The 17,926-nt window shown below is 38.5% G+C and overlaps 1 protein-coding gene across 1 annotated transcript in view; it reads right to left on the bottom strand.

Annotated features, from left to right (window-relative positions):
- The window catches only part of ATP10A (ATPase phospholipid transporting 10A (putative)), a 115,857-nt gene that overhangs the window by 24,220 nt on the left and 73,711 nt on the right, over positions 1-17,926 (bottom strand). Inside the window, exons 5-10 of the mRNA XM_086769025.1 lie at positions 17,780-17,911; positions 16,094-16,227; positions 14,220-14,472; positions 4,443-4,660; positions 2,722-2,916; positions 750-1,311 (exon numbers count right to left, since the gene is read on the bottom strand). Coding sequence (XP_086625151.1) covers positions 750-1,311; positions 2,722-2,916; positions 4,443-4,660; positions 14,220-14,472; positions 16,094-16,227; positions 17,780-17,911 — 1,494 coding nt within the window. The remainder of the gene's footprint in view (positions 1-749; positions 1,312-2,721; positions 2,917-4,442; positions 4,661-14,219; positions 14,473-16,093; positions 16,228-17,779; positions 17,912-17,926) is intronic.

Below are 17,926 nucleotides of genomic sequence, written 5' to 3'. Positions count from 1 at the left end.
TCTCCTCTAACTTCTGAAAGCTTACAGAGTTCTTCTTGAATCCAACTGATTACAATTAGCAGCTATTTAAAGTTGTCCCTGTTTCATGTAACATCTGGGTGCTGGAGCAGTTCTCCATGATTTAGGGAAGTACTCCATGTTCACAGCTACACGCCCAGTCCCTACCAGTCAACTACATATTTGAAGCCAAAATTTCTTGTCTGAACTGCATCACTCTTTCTTTTGCCACAACCTTTCTGTTTTGATGGCTGATTGATTCACAGTGCCCTTTAGCATTATAGTCAAACCAGCATAAACGTGTTGATTTACATGAAGGTATTGCAACAAAAAGAGGTAAAGATTCACAAATGAAACAGAGAGGGAAGCTGCAATAGGAAGTGCTTGGGGTTCACATAAAATACTCAAATAGTCAAGCACTGCCATCCAGGTTTTCCTGGAGAAATGTAAATTGCTTTGGCAGAATTTCAAGAAATTCCTTCAAAATAAAGTTTGCTAGTAGAACATCCTGTACAGAAAGTAATTTAACTCATTCTTGTAAGATAAGGAACCAGTAATTTGTTACAGAAAATTTGCTACAGAAACAAAATATTATAAAAGAAGAGACATGCTTGCCATTCTACAATTCCCTATATTAACAACAAAAGCAAGCAGGTCTACTCGCTAGAGAAAGTTGTAAGAAATGATGAGTTTTTCAGCAGTTAAGCAGAACTGCCTCCCCCCACTCTTGCAAAGGTAAGTAAGAGGTGTACCTGAAGAGCAGGGTAGAAGAAGATCCATAATAACTGAATCTGCTCCTTTAGTGTAAACATTTATTTCATCTGTGAGAGGATGCCTGACCACTACTGACATCCTCTTCCTGATGGAATCAAAGCCCAACGTATGTAATACTTCAAAGCTTAATGTTCCCAGGTGAGGTAGCTCCACTGATACCTGGTCAGACAGCCTTCCAACCAGAGAACAGTTATATGCCCTTGCTGCATAGACAAGAGCAGCTTCATCTGGACTCTCTGCCTCATAACGGAGTTCTCCTTCCTCGGATCCACTCCCCACAGCTGTCCGGCCCTGCTGGGAGCTGTAGCCATTGTTATTCATCTGCGCAGAGTATGCCAGCTTCTCTTCCAGTTTTAATAAAGTGCTATCCGTAGATGTAGATGAAAGCACACTTAAACCAAATCTGTGCATTGATTTGCTTGTAGCTAGACTAGATGAACTGCTGCTGTTAGATCCAGAGGTCAAGCGACTTGGAGTGAATCTTCGTATGAAGTCTTCTATGGTTTTTACTGGGGATTTTAGTTCAAATCGATCTCTGACCTTGAGAAGTAAAAAAAAAAAACCCACAAAGAAAAGCTGTACAAGAATTCCAACATTGATATTCAGTCTAAGTAGCTTCAATTAAAGAGCAGAATATCTTTGAGAGCAAAAAGTGATGGTATTTATATTTTGAGAAAGGAAACTAAATGAACAAAACTGATTTAATGGCAAAAAAATTACTAGAGCTTCAGAATTGTACCTGCGTGTGAAAGTACATATGTTCTGTATTAAAAACTTTTTTTTTTCTTTCACCTCCTCAGATACGACTAATGGATAGACCATCAGTGTTGCAGCACCACCAGTAGTGCATACTAAAAGCTATCGTTAGTAGGAAACGTTGGCATTCTTTGTGTACTTTCAGTGAAGGTAGTAAAAAAAAGTTAATGTAAGAGTTTTCTGTCAAACAGTGTGGTATCAGAAAAGTTTTATAAGAATATGCCAATGTTGACAACATTCTCAATAAGAACATGTTGAAATAAATAATTTCCACTGTCTTCTCTTTCAGCATCAAGGCATTTTGTTTCAGTTTTATCACTCATCTCAGTTTACATAAATCTTTCTTACAGATGCAATGTTATTAATAGTAATAGCATATTCATAGTAATATATATTAAATTATTGTATAACAGTGTAGCATTCCTGAAACAGCAGAATTGAGCATTCTCCAAATGTTTCCCTGGCACAAAAACATGTAATTTTGCAGACTAGTTCAATTTCTATTCCAATTTGGAACAGAAACAAATAGCAGAATTTTCTCCAGAATGGAAATTCCAGCTGCTGGCTAGCTTTAATACTACATTCCATTATATTTTTGTCTTACAGGTCATCTTGGGATCGCGTTTTTTGAAATTCTCATTCATCAATGACACTGGCTTAAGCCAATTTAAGCAGTAATGATCATTATATCTCATAATGAGCTTAAGGTGCATCTTTTACATAATTTGAAAGTTTTAAGCAACATTTTTCAAGTATATTCTCTTTTTAAACTTTTAAAAAATGTCTCAGCCTTTTATTTCAATCCACATGTACACAATATTCACAGACAGCTTATATTCTTTTCTGGGAAGTCTTGCACATTTGCAAATTAGTTTCCACACATACTTACACACATACTTACATTTATTAAATGAATAAGTCACAGTACAAGAAATGGGGAAAGTTTCAGAAATATGTTGAGATTGTCAATGAAAGCATATCTTACCTTGAAGATAAGTGAAATAGCTGACATAGTCTATTTAGCTAATGCTTAACTAAACCTGCTTCAGCACATTGCAGTTCTAAGAGTTATCTCACAGCTATTTGTAGTTGTTTCTCACTAGAACAGGAGGTTTTATTTTACCCAGTTTACAAGATAAACTAGTATCAATGCAAAAGAAGCTGAAGCTCTATTTTGCTGTTTCTTGAACCCACCTTCTGTCGGGGCTGATTTGGTGCAGTAACCACGACTGTATTACATATAGTCAAAGCGATGAAGAAGTCAAAGATGTCACATAGTTCTGGACTCAGATGGGATAATGGCTGTTCGTGGCTCCTCATGACTTCCAGATGCTTTGCACATTCATTCACCTTTTCTAACAAGTTTGGGTCAGGTGTGATGTCCTTCTCCTAGTAATAAACAGCAGTGATTAAGATCTATGACTCTGCAAATTTCCAAAGCAGCAACAAGCTATCAAACTATCCAAAGCAGCGTCAGTATCAACAGCTTTATGGTGGCCTTGTATCACAGAGTCGAGGTGGAGAGGACTGTACGACACCCATTCTAGACAATAAACAGTTAACAATGAGCCTACCAACAGAAATGGAAATGTGAGTAACTGTGTTATCAACTTGTTCACTAAAGGTAATTATAGTGGCAATATTCATCTACTTTGGGGGTAGTGGATAGGAGAAGAGTTACGTACTAATATTCCTCCCTCTCTCCTGTCTAATTCAATACATTTATTACCTATTACTAAAGGGTGGTACGCTACAGAGACCAGAAGAGTGGAAAAATTAAACAGCAATGACATTCAAAGCTCAGACTTATATCAGCACAATGAAATGAAACCACCTTGCATTGTTTGTTAGAGAACAACCACCATCCACACATTTGAAGGTAATTCATGTGTTTTTTTACATTGAAACACAGAGCACTTTCCACTCTATTTCATCAGTACTTTCCACTTATTTAATCTATTTCTTGTCAGAGCAAACTCTGGTATTTCTTAAGACAGGAGGATGCAAGGATACAAAAGATTAAAAGATAAACCAATCTAAGGCTCTTTCTTCAGTAGAATTTTATCTGCTGATGCTCAGCAGTTGAGGAATCTGAGCAATCACAGAACCCAGTGTGTAAAAACTGCATCTTGGAATTGTACCAGAAGAGCTTACTCTTGACTGAAATCAATAAGTTCCGCCAGTGCAAACAGCATCCTTCTGTGTCTATATTTGTAATTGTTTTATTTGAGTTTGTGTCAACAGTGTAACAATGCAAAATCCCTAGACGGGGAAGACTTGGCTTCTCTGCTCTCTTATTACCATTTGGCTCATGCAAAACTTCCACACAATTACAACAGTATAAAATAAACTAAACAAAGCAAAGTTGTAAGGCCATAAATTCACCAACATTTTGAAATGTAAACATTTTTATTTTTCTGAAATACAACATACACAATCCACTGATAACCTTGAATGGCACTGAAAATTATGCAGTGGTGTATGTCAACAGTGTCTAAGCATTGGAATACAGTGTCCAGCCCAGTACTTGCTAGTTTTAAAATTCTGTGACGAAAGAGAAAAGAAGAGGCAAATGCAGAGCAATTAGCATCCTTGACCTCAAAACTTATGCTGCTCTCAGCTTCTACAGATAAAAGGAAGGCACACATTTTCTTTTCAAAATCAAGGTGTAACTAAAACAAAGATTTCAGATTGTCTTTACCTTTAGCTTGTTCCCACAAAGAAGGTATTTAGATAAAATCTATGTCAACACTTGATTGTTTTTGTACAAACAGCTGAGACTACAGAACAAAAAATGCCAAGATGAAGTCTGTAAGAGGTACGCAATGTGCCACAGATTTCTTCACCATTCCCTTTTCAGGACATTGTTCTATTAAAAGACACAGGATGCTGTGTATTTAGTTCTCATGACTTACCATTGGGCTACTGAACGCAGTGTGCTTCGAGAGTATGCTTGCTCTTTTTGCTTCAGCTCTGCTACCTGTGCGCCGGTGGGTTTTGGTGCTCTGGCTTCTGTGGATTACTTTGATGCTTTGATGGCTGCAGATACTATCACGCTGGGATACAGTTCCTCCTTTTGGGGCTGCCTCGTCTTCCTCAGAATCAGGTTCTTGGTACATCGCTAAGCGTTTGGCTATCAGTAAAAATAAAGAGGGACAAATGTTGTGTATGTCAAACATGGCTGAGAAAGAGGGAGAGGGACATGGTGACTTTGTTCAAGTGATCTGCTTTCAATATTATACTGTGCTTTCATGGTAAGAATGAGTGATTCCATTATCAGAAGATAACAAAGTCTAGTCTTAATTGAATGGTAGTATCTAATGGAGGATGCAGATAATATAATTAGAAATGTAATGCAGTACATTGCCTGCCTCCCTCATCATTGCACTCTCTCTGAAAGGCAGTTAGACTCTGCGGTAACTCACTGCATTCCTGAAGACTATTCCACAGCTCAGCCTGATGAAATCAAATAATTTGGTCTTCATTTGCAATCTGAGAAGGAAATAAAACAATCCAGAAAATTTTCTTCTCCTTTCCAACAGAATACAGAAATTTCACGGAAAGCATTTTCCAGTAAAAATGTTGCATCTATCCAGTACCAGTTAACTGACATCTGATATGTCCTCAGAACAACACACCTACAGAGCACTACTGCCCTTATTTTTTAGACGGAGATGAGGTACAGACAGTGTAAAAGCCTTGCTCAAGGTCAAGGCCATCTGCTGCAGAGTAGAGACATGAATCCAGATTCTTGGCTCCTAGCTTAGTGCTAAAACCACCCCAGAGTCTGTCCCCTCCTCTCTGGACAGCACGATAGGCAGGACAATGCAGCATGTTGCACCACAACCAGGGTACCCTCACTGGCTGCTTCTGTCACTATTTGCTGAAGTGAGCAATACCTAGTTTACACAGAATGAAAGTTCTTCCAAATGATATATTTTAGATGTATGCTTCCTCAGTCAAGAATCCAACTACAACAATTAATGTCAGAAACCAATCCTGGCAGTTTGACCTACAGAAGTTAAAAAGGAAATAAAAGAAGAAGTGTGAAACAGCCGTGGAATCCAGCCCCTCTAATAACAGGCTTTGTTTAGCTCTTACTGATGTATAACATATTTTTCCATTCCTAAAGACCATGAGCATTTAATAATCTGGGTTATTCATTAGGCAAGCACATGCCACTCTAACAGGTATTCCTTCATTAGGTATTAATTGAAAGGCTTTTCATTATACTGTCAAAACAATCCACACTGTCCAGATATACAGTACAAGTTACATACTTTTATCTCAGCTTTGTTTTGTTTCTGTGGTGCAACAAATTAAGATTTTTCTAAAGTCAAATGATAAATGTAAGTTAATTATTCAGGCATTTAACAACAACAACAAAGAATATTTTTCTTCCAAAATACTTCCTGAGAAAAAACTTGCATTACATAGAGTGAGTTTGGCATGGGATCACTTTTAACATAGCTAGCTTTATGATCAAAGTAAACCCATCCTCACCATCCGCTGAAATTTTCAAACATATTTTAGCTGACAGAAAGCAGTCGGAGGAGTTGAAATCAGACCACACAGTACATGGTGATAACTCTGTCAGTACAGTATCATATATCAGAGGTTTTTTTCAACTCCATTTGAAACATGTATAAGCTCTGCCTGAAATGTGTGAGCTGGGAGATCTTCTCAGGCCTGGCTGTGAACGTACACCTGGTTGTTGCCCTAACTGCATGCCGAGGTATGCAACATTCTGTGCTGCATTCTGGCTCTGGCTGAAAAAAAATTCAGGCCACGGAGGTAGAAAGGGCCATAGTGCACTTGGAGGCACAGAGAAGAGACTGCAGGACACACTGCAGATCACTTCTGCCCCACAGCTCGAATACAGCCCGGCAGTGCAGGCCCGGGAGCTGAAGTAGTCCAACTGTGGATGACTGAGGAGTTTCCTTCACTAACACTACTTGGTGTGATTCATGCTCCTTTGTGTAATGCGGTGGGAAAGAGGTTGAGCAATGGCACATCCAGCACTGTGAGGGCAGCTGCTCCTTGAGCCACACAGCTGCAAACAGAAGAGCACAGCACTGTTGCCTTCTCCTTTCAGTGCCTACCTCGTCCTTTGATTCTTTTGACACAACCTAGAATATAGCTCAAAAATTTAGGGAAGTCACTGGCCCTTCTGTTGCACAGTAATGACTTGCAAGGAAATAAAGTTCACTTCACCTGCACAAGCTGCTTCCTGCAACTTGTTGCATGTGCTTTGGGACAGTGCAGTTCTAACCTGCCCATGACTCTTGCCCACTAATTCCCACTTTCTTCTGCTCTATAAGCCTCTACGTATTTTCACAGTGGAAGTGCAGATCCCTATATTGTGAACTTAATTCAACTGATGATAGGTTTGTCTATATCAGAAGGAGTCTACACCAAGGGCCCAAAGTGATCTGCAGCATGTCATAAGCACTGATCCAGGCCCTCAATCAAGATGTGAGCCAGACTGCTCACTGTCCCCTCCTAGTATCCCAGTTTTCTTCCAAAGGAAACCCAGGCATGTGAGGGAGGAAGGAGCCATGTGGACACCACAGTGTGTCACTTTAAGAGGATGCCTCAAGTACCAGAATGGAGCAGCACACTGAAGGACTTCTGACCTTCTCTGCCCTGGGGAGGTATGATGGAGTGCATATTCTTGGATGAGGCCTGTGGAGGGCAGTGCCCAGCCTGACAGTGCAAGCTCTGCCTTAATTGTCTTCTGCAGGCTCCAACTTACATTCTGCAAACCACAGGCTGAAAAAACATTGTTCAAGATGACACACCAGTAAGGTTTTCTGCACTTTACCAACGTTTAAGACTTAAATCAATCATAAGTAGCACATTTTTGTGCCTCATCTTTACTAAGGCTCTTAGCAGCAAACTCAGTCTCAAGGAGAGTTGGCATGACATGGACACTCAGCCTCTCCCAGGAAAAGCGTAAGAAAAGCTTGGATTTGCCATAGGGATAATCTTCCTCACTGTAGATGCTGGGCATTTGAATTGGCAACTGACAGAACACTGCACTTCTTGTAATAGGTCATATTCCTTGACAGGGAAAGAACTGGCTACAGTTATTATTTTTCAGCTTTGCAAAATGTGCTACTCAGTTGGTCCAATTCCCTTTTGAGCAGAGTTTTTTTAAAAAGTACACGTTTTCTTTAATAATCATACCTAATTTAAGCTTCTGCTCCAAAAATACATCTTGAAATACAAGACTCCAAAGACCCTGAGCTGATTATAATTTTATTACATTTATAAAAACTCTATGGTTAAGCAGAGAACACATCTCATGCACAATACACAGCTATGCTTCCATACCATATCTCTGTATTCTTCATTGCTCTTTCTTCTTTCTTACATTACATTTAAAAACATTTTGTTTATTCAACATAGCAAATACCATTTCCTAATGCAGCACTGAGTTTATTTATTAGTATTATACCAATAGTGTGATCCTTTCTAGTCTATGTAATATTACCTATCTCTTGCTCTCAACACAGATTTTCGTTGTAGCACATTCATTTAATAGTTCCTGCTGCTGAGAAAAAGGAGAAAAAGAGAAAGTAGATATGAGACGAGAATCTCATTTAACCAAGTCAAATGTAATTATTTGATACAAATGGTGTTATTTCAGTCTATACCAAGGTAAGCTTGATAACAAAAAAACAGGCCTTAGCACCTTTCAACATTTTCTCAAGTGCAGTCTTGTGTATTATGCAGCAAGAATTAAGATGTTGGAAGAAATAATGAAACCCAGTTCAATCATTATGTTATGGATAAGGTTCACAATGCTTCAGCTGTGCAAAGCATGTTTCTTTGGGAACACACTGTTCCCTGCACCCACTCAGCCCTCTCCAATTCAGAACCTTTTCCTGTAAACACTATAACCTGAAAGATATTGTTGTGCGATGCTTTTCAGTTTCAGCATAGAAAATTCATGGCCTTGATCTTTTGTCTGATAGTTTTTCTTTTTTTTTATTAAGGGCAAAGACACAAACAACTCTGAGAAACACTCTAATGCAATTCATGAAAGTCAGATTTCACTATCCTCTAGTTCATTTTCTATCTACAGTATGAAGAAGAAACAATAATTAATGCTTATTCCATGACCTCTCTTACATCTTTCAGAAGACAACAGTAAGCCACAAATAAAACTCCTGTAGTAGCTGCTAAGTATTTGAAGAAACATCATTTTATTTAAAAAAAAAAAAAAAAAAAATAATTAATTATTTTGTTTTGTTTTGTTTTACCTTCCATGCTATCTGTGTTGTATGATGAGGCATCTATTTTGCAGGCTGATGGAGACTGTTGCCACACAGCCAGATGTTCCACTAACTAGAAAAGTAAAGAACTTCCCTTCAAGCAGAATAAAACTGCAGACCCCTTAAATAAGTATAATTCAGCTGTCAGTGTGTGGGCCCTGATTTCGCCATAGGATAATTCCATTTCATCCCAAATTGTTGAATAAGATTGTTACTGAACTATCATGCAGTAAATCTAGATGTGCAGTATTTAGTCACGCCACCACATCACCTTATTTCCGTAATATTTTATGACTGCAGCCTTATTTTACTTTGAAGTGCACTCTAGTGTCTACATAAAGAGTCAGTCGAGCAGCTAGCATGCTATTAATTTGTACAAGTGTGCTAACATAATCTTAATTTAATTTACTTTGCAAGAACTTCCCTGTAAGGACAACTCTCGAGATTAGAAAGCACTCTCCCCTCTTGGCATCTCCAGGGGCTTATAATGAATAATCTGGAGTCCTTCATTAAGAACTTTTTATTCCATTTAGAAATGGAGATCATTCCCACCTTTCTGGAGATTTTCCAGAGGAATTGTGAGTGCAGGCATATGTTTAGACGAAAACCATGATTAAAATGTCCATGTCTGATGCAAAAACAAACCTCCTTTGTAATCATAAAGCTCACCTTTCACATGAAGAATTGACATGGCTTTGTGGAACGAATTTCCAAAGAAAATAAGAACACTCCCATCACTCAAGAAAAAGACATGCTGCCTCAAATATGCCAAACCTAACAGAGCATAGTGTATGCCTTTTAAGTAGCCTCAAGCCCAAACAAATTGTGCATTGCATGCATAGGGAGAGGAAGAAGGGGAAAGACCAAGCTACGCATAAGAAAAGTCACAAGCATTGCTTAATGCACTAGTGGAAGGAACTGAAATATGATGATGACAAACACAGCATAACAATTTCTGTAAAACAGAAAAGAATGGGATAACTGCTCATAACTGTGAACAAATTTTAGGGAGAAAAGCTTATAATGCAGCATAAAGAAAATTTGTGGAGGCTATATATAATCTGTTGATTGAGTAATTAGCAGATATGCAGCAGTCCTAGATTATGCAAAAAAATGCTTCAACAGAAAATTAAAGTTGCAAAGCAGGGAAATTTCAGACATGAGTCTGCCATTGTAGGCGTAATTTTCCACCTCTGTGTGTGTGTGCATGGCTGAGCCCCAGAATACAGGGCCTCTAGATGACTTCAGAGGAAAATTTGCCAGAACTTCTTAGCATGGGAAAAAAAGTGTGTAACATCGTACCCTTGTTCTTGGATATGGCTGAATGGAGCTGTTCTGACTGAAATTTCTCCCCCAGGATTCATGCCTGAGGCAAAGATCTGGCGTGGAAAACTTGAACCAAATAGTTAAGGTTTTGTAAAACTATAAATAATTGAAAACATGATCTTATAATGAGAATGGACAAGCAACTGGAATAACAGGCACTGCTACGCAGCCACAGCAAAATAATAAATACAGGCTAAAGAACTCAGAACAAGGATATTTCTATCCTGAGCTATCTGCTTTTACAGTAGAAAACTACCTGTTATCTTCAGCTTTTGAATCTTGACTCACATACAACAATTGTAGATTCATTTCTTCATCTTCTTCTTTCCCCGTTTTTAATAAGAGAAAGAAGGAAGACCCGGGGAACTACAGGCCAGTCAGTCTCACCTCTGTACCTGGCAAGGTCATGGAGCAGATTCTCCTGGAAACCATGCACATGAAAGTAAGAAGGTGATTGATGACAGCCAACATGGCTTCACTAAGGGCAAATCGTGCCTGACCAATTTGGTGGCCTTCTATGACCGAGTTACAGCATTAGTGGACAAGGGACGGGCAACGGGACATCATCTACCTGGACTCGTGCAAAGCATTTGACACTGTCCCACATGACATCCTTCTCTCTAAACTGGAGAGACATGGGTTTGATGGATGGACCACTTGGTGGATAAGGAATTGGCTGGATGACTGCACTCAAAGAGCTGCGGTCAACGGCTCGATGTCCTAGTGGAGACCAGTGATGAGTGGTGTTCCTCAGGGGTCAGTATTGGGACTGTCCCTGTTTAACACTTTTGTTGGCAACATGGGCAGTGGGATAGAGTGTACCCTTAGCAAGTTCACCAAAAAATCTAAGCTGTGTGGTGCAGTCAACACATTGGATGGAAGGGATGCCATCCAGAGGGACCTTGAGATGCTGGAGAGGTGGGCTGTGCAAACCTCAGGAAATTCAACCAGGCCAAGTGCAAGGCCCTGCACATGGGTCGAGGCAATCCCAAGGATAAATACAGGCTGGGTGGAGAATGGATTGAGACTAGCCTTGAGGAGAAGGACTTGGGGATACTGACTGATGAGAAGCTCAGCATGAGCCAGTAATGTGTGCCTGCAGCCCAGAAAGCCAACTGCATCCTGGGCTGCATCAAAAGAAGCGTGGCCTGCAGGTCAAGGGAGGTGATTCTGCCCCTCTCCTCGGCTCTCATGAGACCCCACCTGGGGTACTGCATCCAGCTTTGGAGCCCCCAACATAAGAAGGACATACACTTGTTGGAGCAAGTCCAGAGGAGGCCCATAAAGATGATCAGAGGGCTGGAGCACCTCTCCTATGAGGACAGGCTGAGAGAGCTGGGACTGTTCAGCCTGGAGAAGAGAAGGCTCTGAGGAGACCATACAGCAGCCTTCTAGTACCTCAAGGGGGCTTATAAGAAAGATGACGAGAAACTCTTTAGCAGGGCCTGTTGGGATAGGACAAAGGATATGGTTTTAAAATAGAGGGAGGTAGATTCAGACTGGATATAAGGAAAGAAATTTTTACAATGAGGGTAGTGAAACACTGACACAGGTTGCCCAGAGAGGTCGTGGATGCCCCATCCCTGGAAAATTTCAAGGCCAGGCTAGATGGGGCTCTGAGCAATCTGATCTGGTTGAAGATGTCCCTGCTCCTTGCAGGGGGGCTGGACTAGATGATCTTTAAAGGTCCCTTCCAACCCAAATTATTCTATGATTCTATGATTCTATCTAAAGTGCTACTCAGAGTTTGATTCCAAGTAACAAACCACTATACCTGAAAAATTACTTGGCTACGTGAACACACAGATCATATTTGAAAAGGTAAGAAAAGAGAGATTTTACTTGATTTTCTCAGATCACTTTCCAAGTGAAAGACTTTAGAATTTTCTAATTCATGAAATCTTCAGCAAAACCTGAGGTGCAGAGTAAGATGGCATCAGTTGTAACACAGGCCCCAAAACCTCAGAGGGGAATTCAGATACTCTGGTATAAGACAATGAAAAGCAGCTGACAAATAATTTGCAAGGAAGCACACAGCAATGAAATGATATTGATGCACTCCCTAAAACCAGAAAGAGTCATGATGAACATTTTACCACCTCTAATCCAGAAGGTTTCAGCAGAAGAAAAGATAAGAGATGGTTAATAAATCAGACTGGGGAATAGAGCTAACAGACTTGAATGAGGAATAGTTTTTATTGTGTTATTAATCCTGATTATAGGGAACAAAATCCATAGAAACTATCACTACTCACATATGGAATGACAGAGAAAGACCTATTTTCTGTAGAGGAGAAAAATAAGAATAAAATACTGCATAAAATATTGTGTATAAATTCAGTGTCAATTTAAATATTGTATTTGCCAGAAATTTTATACTGACTGGAGTTACAAGAAAGCCTAAACATAGCCACATGTGAAAAGAATGACTAAAAAAAAAATCAGTTCATTTTATGTTTTTCTTTGACACTTCTGTTTGCAGTGAAATTCACTCTGCTTTCATTAACATTTATATTGTAATCTGAAATCGTAAGAGGAAAGCATGCGCAAATTTAAGATTTCTGTTAAATAAATTACATTTTAAGAAAAAAGATCTGAAATTCAGTACTCAAGTTCAGGAGCCTGAGTTCAGCCTACGTATTAGTGATGATGCCAAGCTCACAAAAATACCTTTTCTACACTGTTTTAGTTGGCAGTACCATGATCTTTCCTGCAAGTAACAAGAGTACTCTCTAAAATTAGCATAAACAAACAAAAGATCAATAGTAAGGAAGAAGAAAAAGAGAACGAATTCTGTGTCACAAACAGAATAGGAGTCCAGAAACACACTCTTAATTCTAATTCTTGTCTCTCTCTTACGTATAGTACAGAGGTAGGAAGTCACAGGATCTCTCTGTTGAAGTTCTTCTTTCTGTAATACTGGGATAATAACACTACCTGAACAGCTAGTTTATTGAAAAAGAGTGCCTTAAATGTAAGGTCTCAGTACTACTTTAAAGTAGGAGAGAAATGAACAATCCTTGCATACTTCCATAACTCAAAACTTCAAAATATCTTTTTCCAATTCGTAATCTTATGAACTCCCTAAGGCATGTTTTAGATTTTACAGTCTATTCTGATTATTCTTATTCTGTATCTTATTTGTAATCTGAACTTCTGTAATGGTCTTTGAGAAAACTTTCTAGCCAGTGACCTTGAGATGATACGTAGATTAAAAAACTTTTTTTTTTTTGCAAATAGGAATGCAGTATTGTAGCTATCAATATTTTCCTGCATACAGAGTATGATTTGAAGAGTTAAGATCTGTTATGTCAAAAATCTTAACAACAAAATGTTAGAGGAAAATAACACAAATTACAAACAAATCACAAAACAGGAAATCACTTCATAATTTTAAAAGGGTGATGAGATGACACAGGGATGACAACTCTCACATTCCCTTGTGACAAAAAGTGAATTTTTAGTGTTTCAAGAACCTGATATTTGGGGACATTCTCTCATCTGCACTGTTCATACAGCAGTGAAGGTGCCTTAACACCAACACTTGTCATACAGGAGCACTGAAAAAATCTGACAAAGGTAAAATAAAATACGCTGTTAGATCAGATTATATTTCTTGTTAACACAAAAACCAGCACCTTTGTTTACATTTACTTCTCAGCAGAAAAGGATAATCTTGTTCCAGGTATTCAACCAGGCACTAATCTGGCTGTATGACTGAAACTGTTGTTTTACATAGCATACTTCAAACATGCAAAACAATTGTGATACCAGCAGCGTTATTCAATTTGCTTAAGTCAGCCATGTGCTCAAGTGCTTTACCATATCAGGAGCTAAAGCCAGAAGCTTTAACTGTCTTGACATCACACTGTAGATGTTGCAGAACACCTTCATAAGATTGCCATTGCTAGCTGAACACAGCCATCAAATTACACTAATCTGAAAACAGCTGTTATAGAGTTTGCTGAGTGGATACATGCAATTTCTTTTGTTTTTCTTTTTGACTTAAGATTACAGTAATTTTCGTATCTATTTCAGATTGCCCAAAGTATAAGGGTTAGAATGAAAACGAGATCATGAGCTCACCGTTATCATCATGGGAATACTCTATTCCAGAAACAGTGCATCTTCGGAAAACCATCTTGTTTTCAGTAAGGGTCCCAGTCTTATCTGAAAAGATAAACTGCACCTGACCTAAGTCTTCTGTGATATTTAAAGCTCGGCACTGCAGCTGAGAGTCTGTTTCTTCATCATATAAATCTTTATCTTGATGTATAAAGTACACTTGGCAGATTTTAACTATTTCAATGGATACATACAAGGAAATTGGAATCATAACCTAGAATACACAAAAAGAAAGAGAATTAGGAGAAAACAGAAGCAAGGATATTAGGAATTAGTAAAATCTAGTTCAATTGGTACTAGACTAGAACATAAAGAGGCTATGTACTTTAAGTATCTAACACAAAGTTATTATCATGTTTGAAAAGAGTTTATTTACTGTGTTAGATGAGGAAAACCTACAGTGAATTGCAGAGCTGAAATGCATTATTATGATGTCTAGAAGAGTGATTATCAAAACTTGGACAGAATCAAGTCTTTTTTAGGCTAATAAGGTGAGATTGGAACTAGCTGGGAAAGGAAAAGAAAAAAATCAACAACCCAAACCAGACAGTACAGTCAGAATCCTGTCTTTGTGAAAGAATGGGATAAATTTATTCTGCATAAATAATAGGCTGTTTACAAATTCACTTTGCAGGAATACAAGAAACAAAATGAGAAGTGTTAACCTCTCCACAGGAACAATCTTTTAGGCCTTGGCTTGTGCACTACAGTATTTTAATGAAGAATACATTTTATAATTGCTGAAGAAAGATATGTGAGAAAAAGTTTTTCCAAACAAGATTTTCAACTGTTTCTTGGGGATTGTCAAAACTCCGTGAAATACCTAATTTATACCTGAGTTTTTCTCTGCAGATATTTTTCAGGACAGAAATTCTTGACTGTATACATTATTTAGCTTGCTGAATTAAATATGAAGGATAAATTTATAGCATGTATATAAGTGGCAGATGTGGTTATTTAAACAAAAACTACAGTTAAATGTTGGAGTTCAAAAAATTATGTGGTGAATTTTTTAAACCAATACTGTAACCCAACACCTTAGAGTAAAAAGTAATTGAACATCCTTTTTCATTCCTTTTTATAAAGGAGTTGCTGCCTCCAGTAACACAATGTCCTCTAGTGTCCTACCGGGCATACTTCCACATGTTCCAGTGACATGAGTCTCTGTTACTTCTCTTAACTTATCGCCACCTTCACCATTCAACCCATTTCTCTTCAGGAGCAAAAAACTTTTAACAGAGTTGGTTACCCGGCTGAGATATGGAGTTGTTAAGAGCAGTATCTTTGGAAAGCAGTTTAAAAAAGTATACAACTTATGTTCATACCAGGACACTGTACCCAAAGTGGCACTCACAGTCTTTGAGGTGGTGCTCCACAGTGGGCAGATATGAAGCATAAAGCTTGTTTTCTCCCAGCAGGGCCCATTGCATCCTGTCTCTTCCTACTTATTTAAAATAAAATAAAATAAAATAAGTCCTTTGGGGAAGGTTCTCAGACCATTACCTTCTCCAATGCCAAGGGAGCTCCGGCAGCTTACTATGTGCATCAGTTTGTTTTTCAGAGAAATTATCTTTTTAACACTGGGTAGACCACTTGTTCTATTTAATTTAGCTTTCTGGTTATATGTTATCACATTCCCTATAGTTAAACTTGAATTAGTTTAGTGACTAAACTAATGAACTTTAATGGTTAAACCAACTAAAAGTACTTATTTTTAGTGCTTGATTAGCTTCTTACATGCTTTAGTGGTAGAAGGGGTACTAAATGTACTGCACATTCATAGCTTTATTACAGCAAAGTATAAACAGAGGTGACAGTATGTACAACTTGATTACCTGGAAAACTATGATCACTGTCAGAAATAAATAAACTGAAGCTAAAACAGGAGACAAGTATTTGCCATCAGGCCCTGGAACATCAAAAATTGGTTTCTTCTTCTCACCATATTGCCATACCCATAGGCCATGACCTGCAGAAGAGTTGAAAGAGAGAAAAATGCAAATTAAGTCCAAGGAAAAATGTCTTTATTGATGTCTATATTTTTATTCTTGAGAGTAAAAATGGGAAGCCTCACACTGAGAAAGTCCTATGCCAAGACTTGTTTTATAAATATCCTGACCCAGATTTTCAAAACGATTAGTTAAGTGTCGTACATCCACTTTTCCTTCTCGAAGGTAAAAAAAATGTGTGACTCTTACAGAACACAGCTTTGCATGTCTTGAAGCATCAGGCACCTCTGGTTTCCAAGGGCTCAAGCAAATTTCTTTCCAGCTGTTTTTGGTTGTTACCACCTCCATCAGTTTGCTCTGGCCCTCTGCTGGTGGTTTCTAGCCTTGTCACAGAAGTGACAGAAGGGAAGGCATATATGCATCACCTACTGTGTACCACCTCCTCCTGTTCACATTCATTCATCTCAGAAGTTTCATCTGAACTGAAGCCACTGCAGTGCACACCCAGCTGCCACTGCTTTGGCGGCAACATCTCGGATGCAGTGGCAGAGGGACAGGTGCAGGCAGTGACACCTTGCAATTAAGCCTACCATGGCACTTCAGCCCTGAGGACTGGGCTCCCCAATACTGAGACACTATAAAAGAGTGTAATGAACTCAGTGGAAACAAATATGCTGGCTGAATCACAGCTGGAAATACTCATCTTTAAGCAGCATTTAACAATACCTGGAAAAGGCACATAGAGATGTATTAAAATGGCCTAAGATTGTTACTAAACTATACCATGGTTGTTAGGAAACGTTCTGGTGTTTATGCTGTGTGACTCACACACAAATATTACAGAGCATACAAACATTAAAGATATGGAATTCATATGCCATATAGAAAGAATAATTTTGAGTGCCAAACTTAAAACTCTATTATTTCCCACAAATGAAGAGAAAAAATGCCTGAAGAGTATTAACCTGAACCTTAGCATTTCCCTAAACACTCCATAAAGTCTAGAGAGTCTTCTACTCAAACTTATGCAGATTTAGACTTTTATTTATTTCTTCCATGTTAAAGCTGCAGCCAGTGCAGCTGGACATGTTGTGCATCAATGTTGTACACCCTGCCCTTGATTTAATAAATAATATTGTGAAATAGCAATGTGCTAATTATGCTTATTCCCTGCTCACAAATTACTTTGTTGACTGATTAATGGCATGCTATACTCTTCCACCTGTAATTTTGAGGAGACTACATATAAAGTGGTTTCTTTTGGACTTGACATTTTTGGATGATACCAAGGGTAGTAGAATCTAAGCCTTCAGATCTCTGGTACTAATAGCATATATTTGATTGATATTATGAAGCTATTTAGATGAGCTTATAGAAACATAATCACAGAATCAAGACAATATGTACCAAGACATCTTGATTTCAAAGAAGAAAACACAACAAAAATTAGACAGTATGGAGGCAGCTTTATGGATTTCATGTTTTGGCAGACACATATGTTTTTGATAAAACTAAGCACATGCATCCCAAGAGAGTCTGATACTTAGGTTACTACTTTTAAAGAGCACTTACCGATGGCAGAAAACAGACACATGATTAGAAGTATGAGGACACACCAAAGGACATCAGCATTCATCTGTCTTTCAAGCTTACTGCGTTTGTAACGGGGTCCATTATTGTTTAACAAAGCTTTGGTCTCATGCCCTGCAGAAGCAATTA

This window comes from Chlamydotis macqueenii, chromosome 1 (assembly GCF_036417535.1).
Source record: "Chlamydotis macqueenii isolate bChlMac1 chromosome 1, bChlMac1.mat, whole genome shotgun sequence".
NCBI classification, from domain to species: Eukaryota; Metazoa; Chordata; class Aves; order Otidiformes; family Otididae; genus Chlamydotis; species Chlamydotis macqueenii.
Note: the sequence above shows the minus strand (reverse complement) of the source record. Positions and strands in the feature narration are given on the sequence as shown.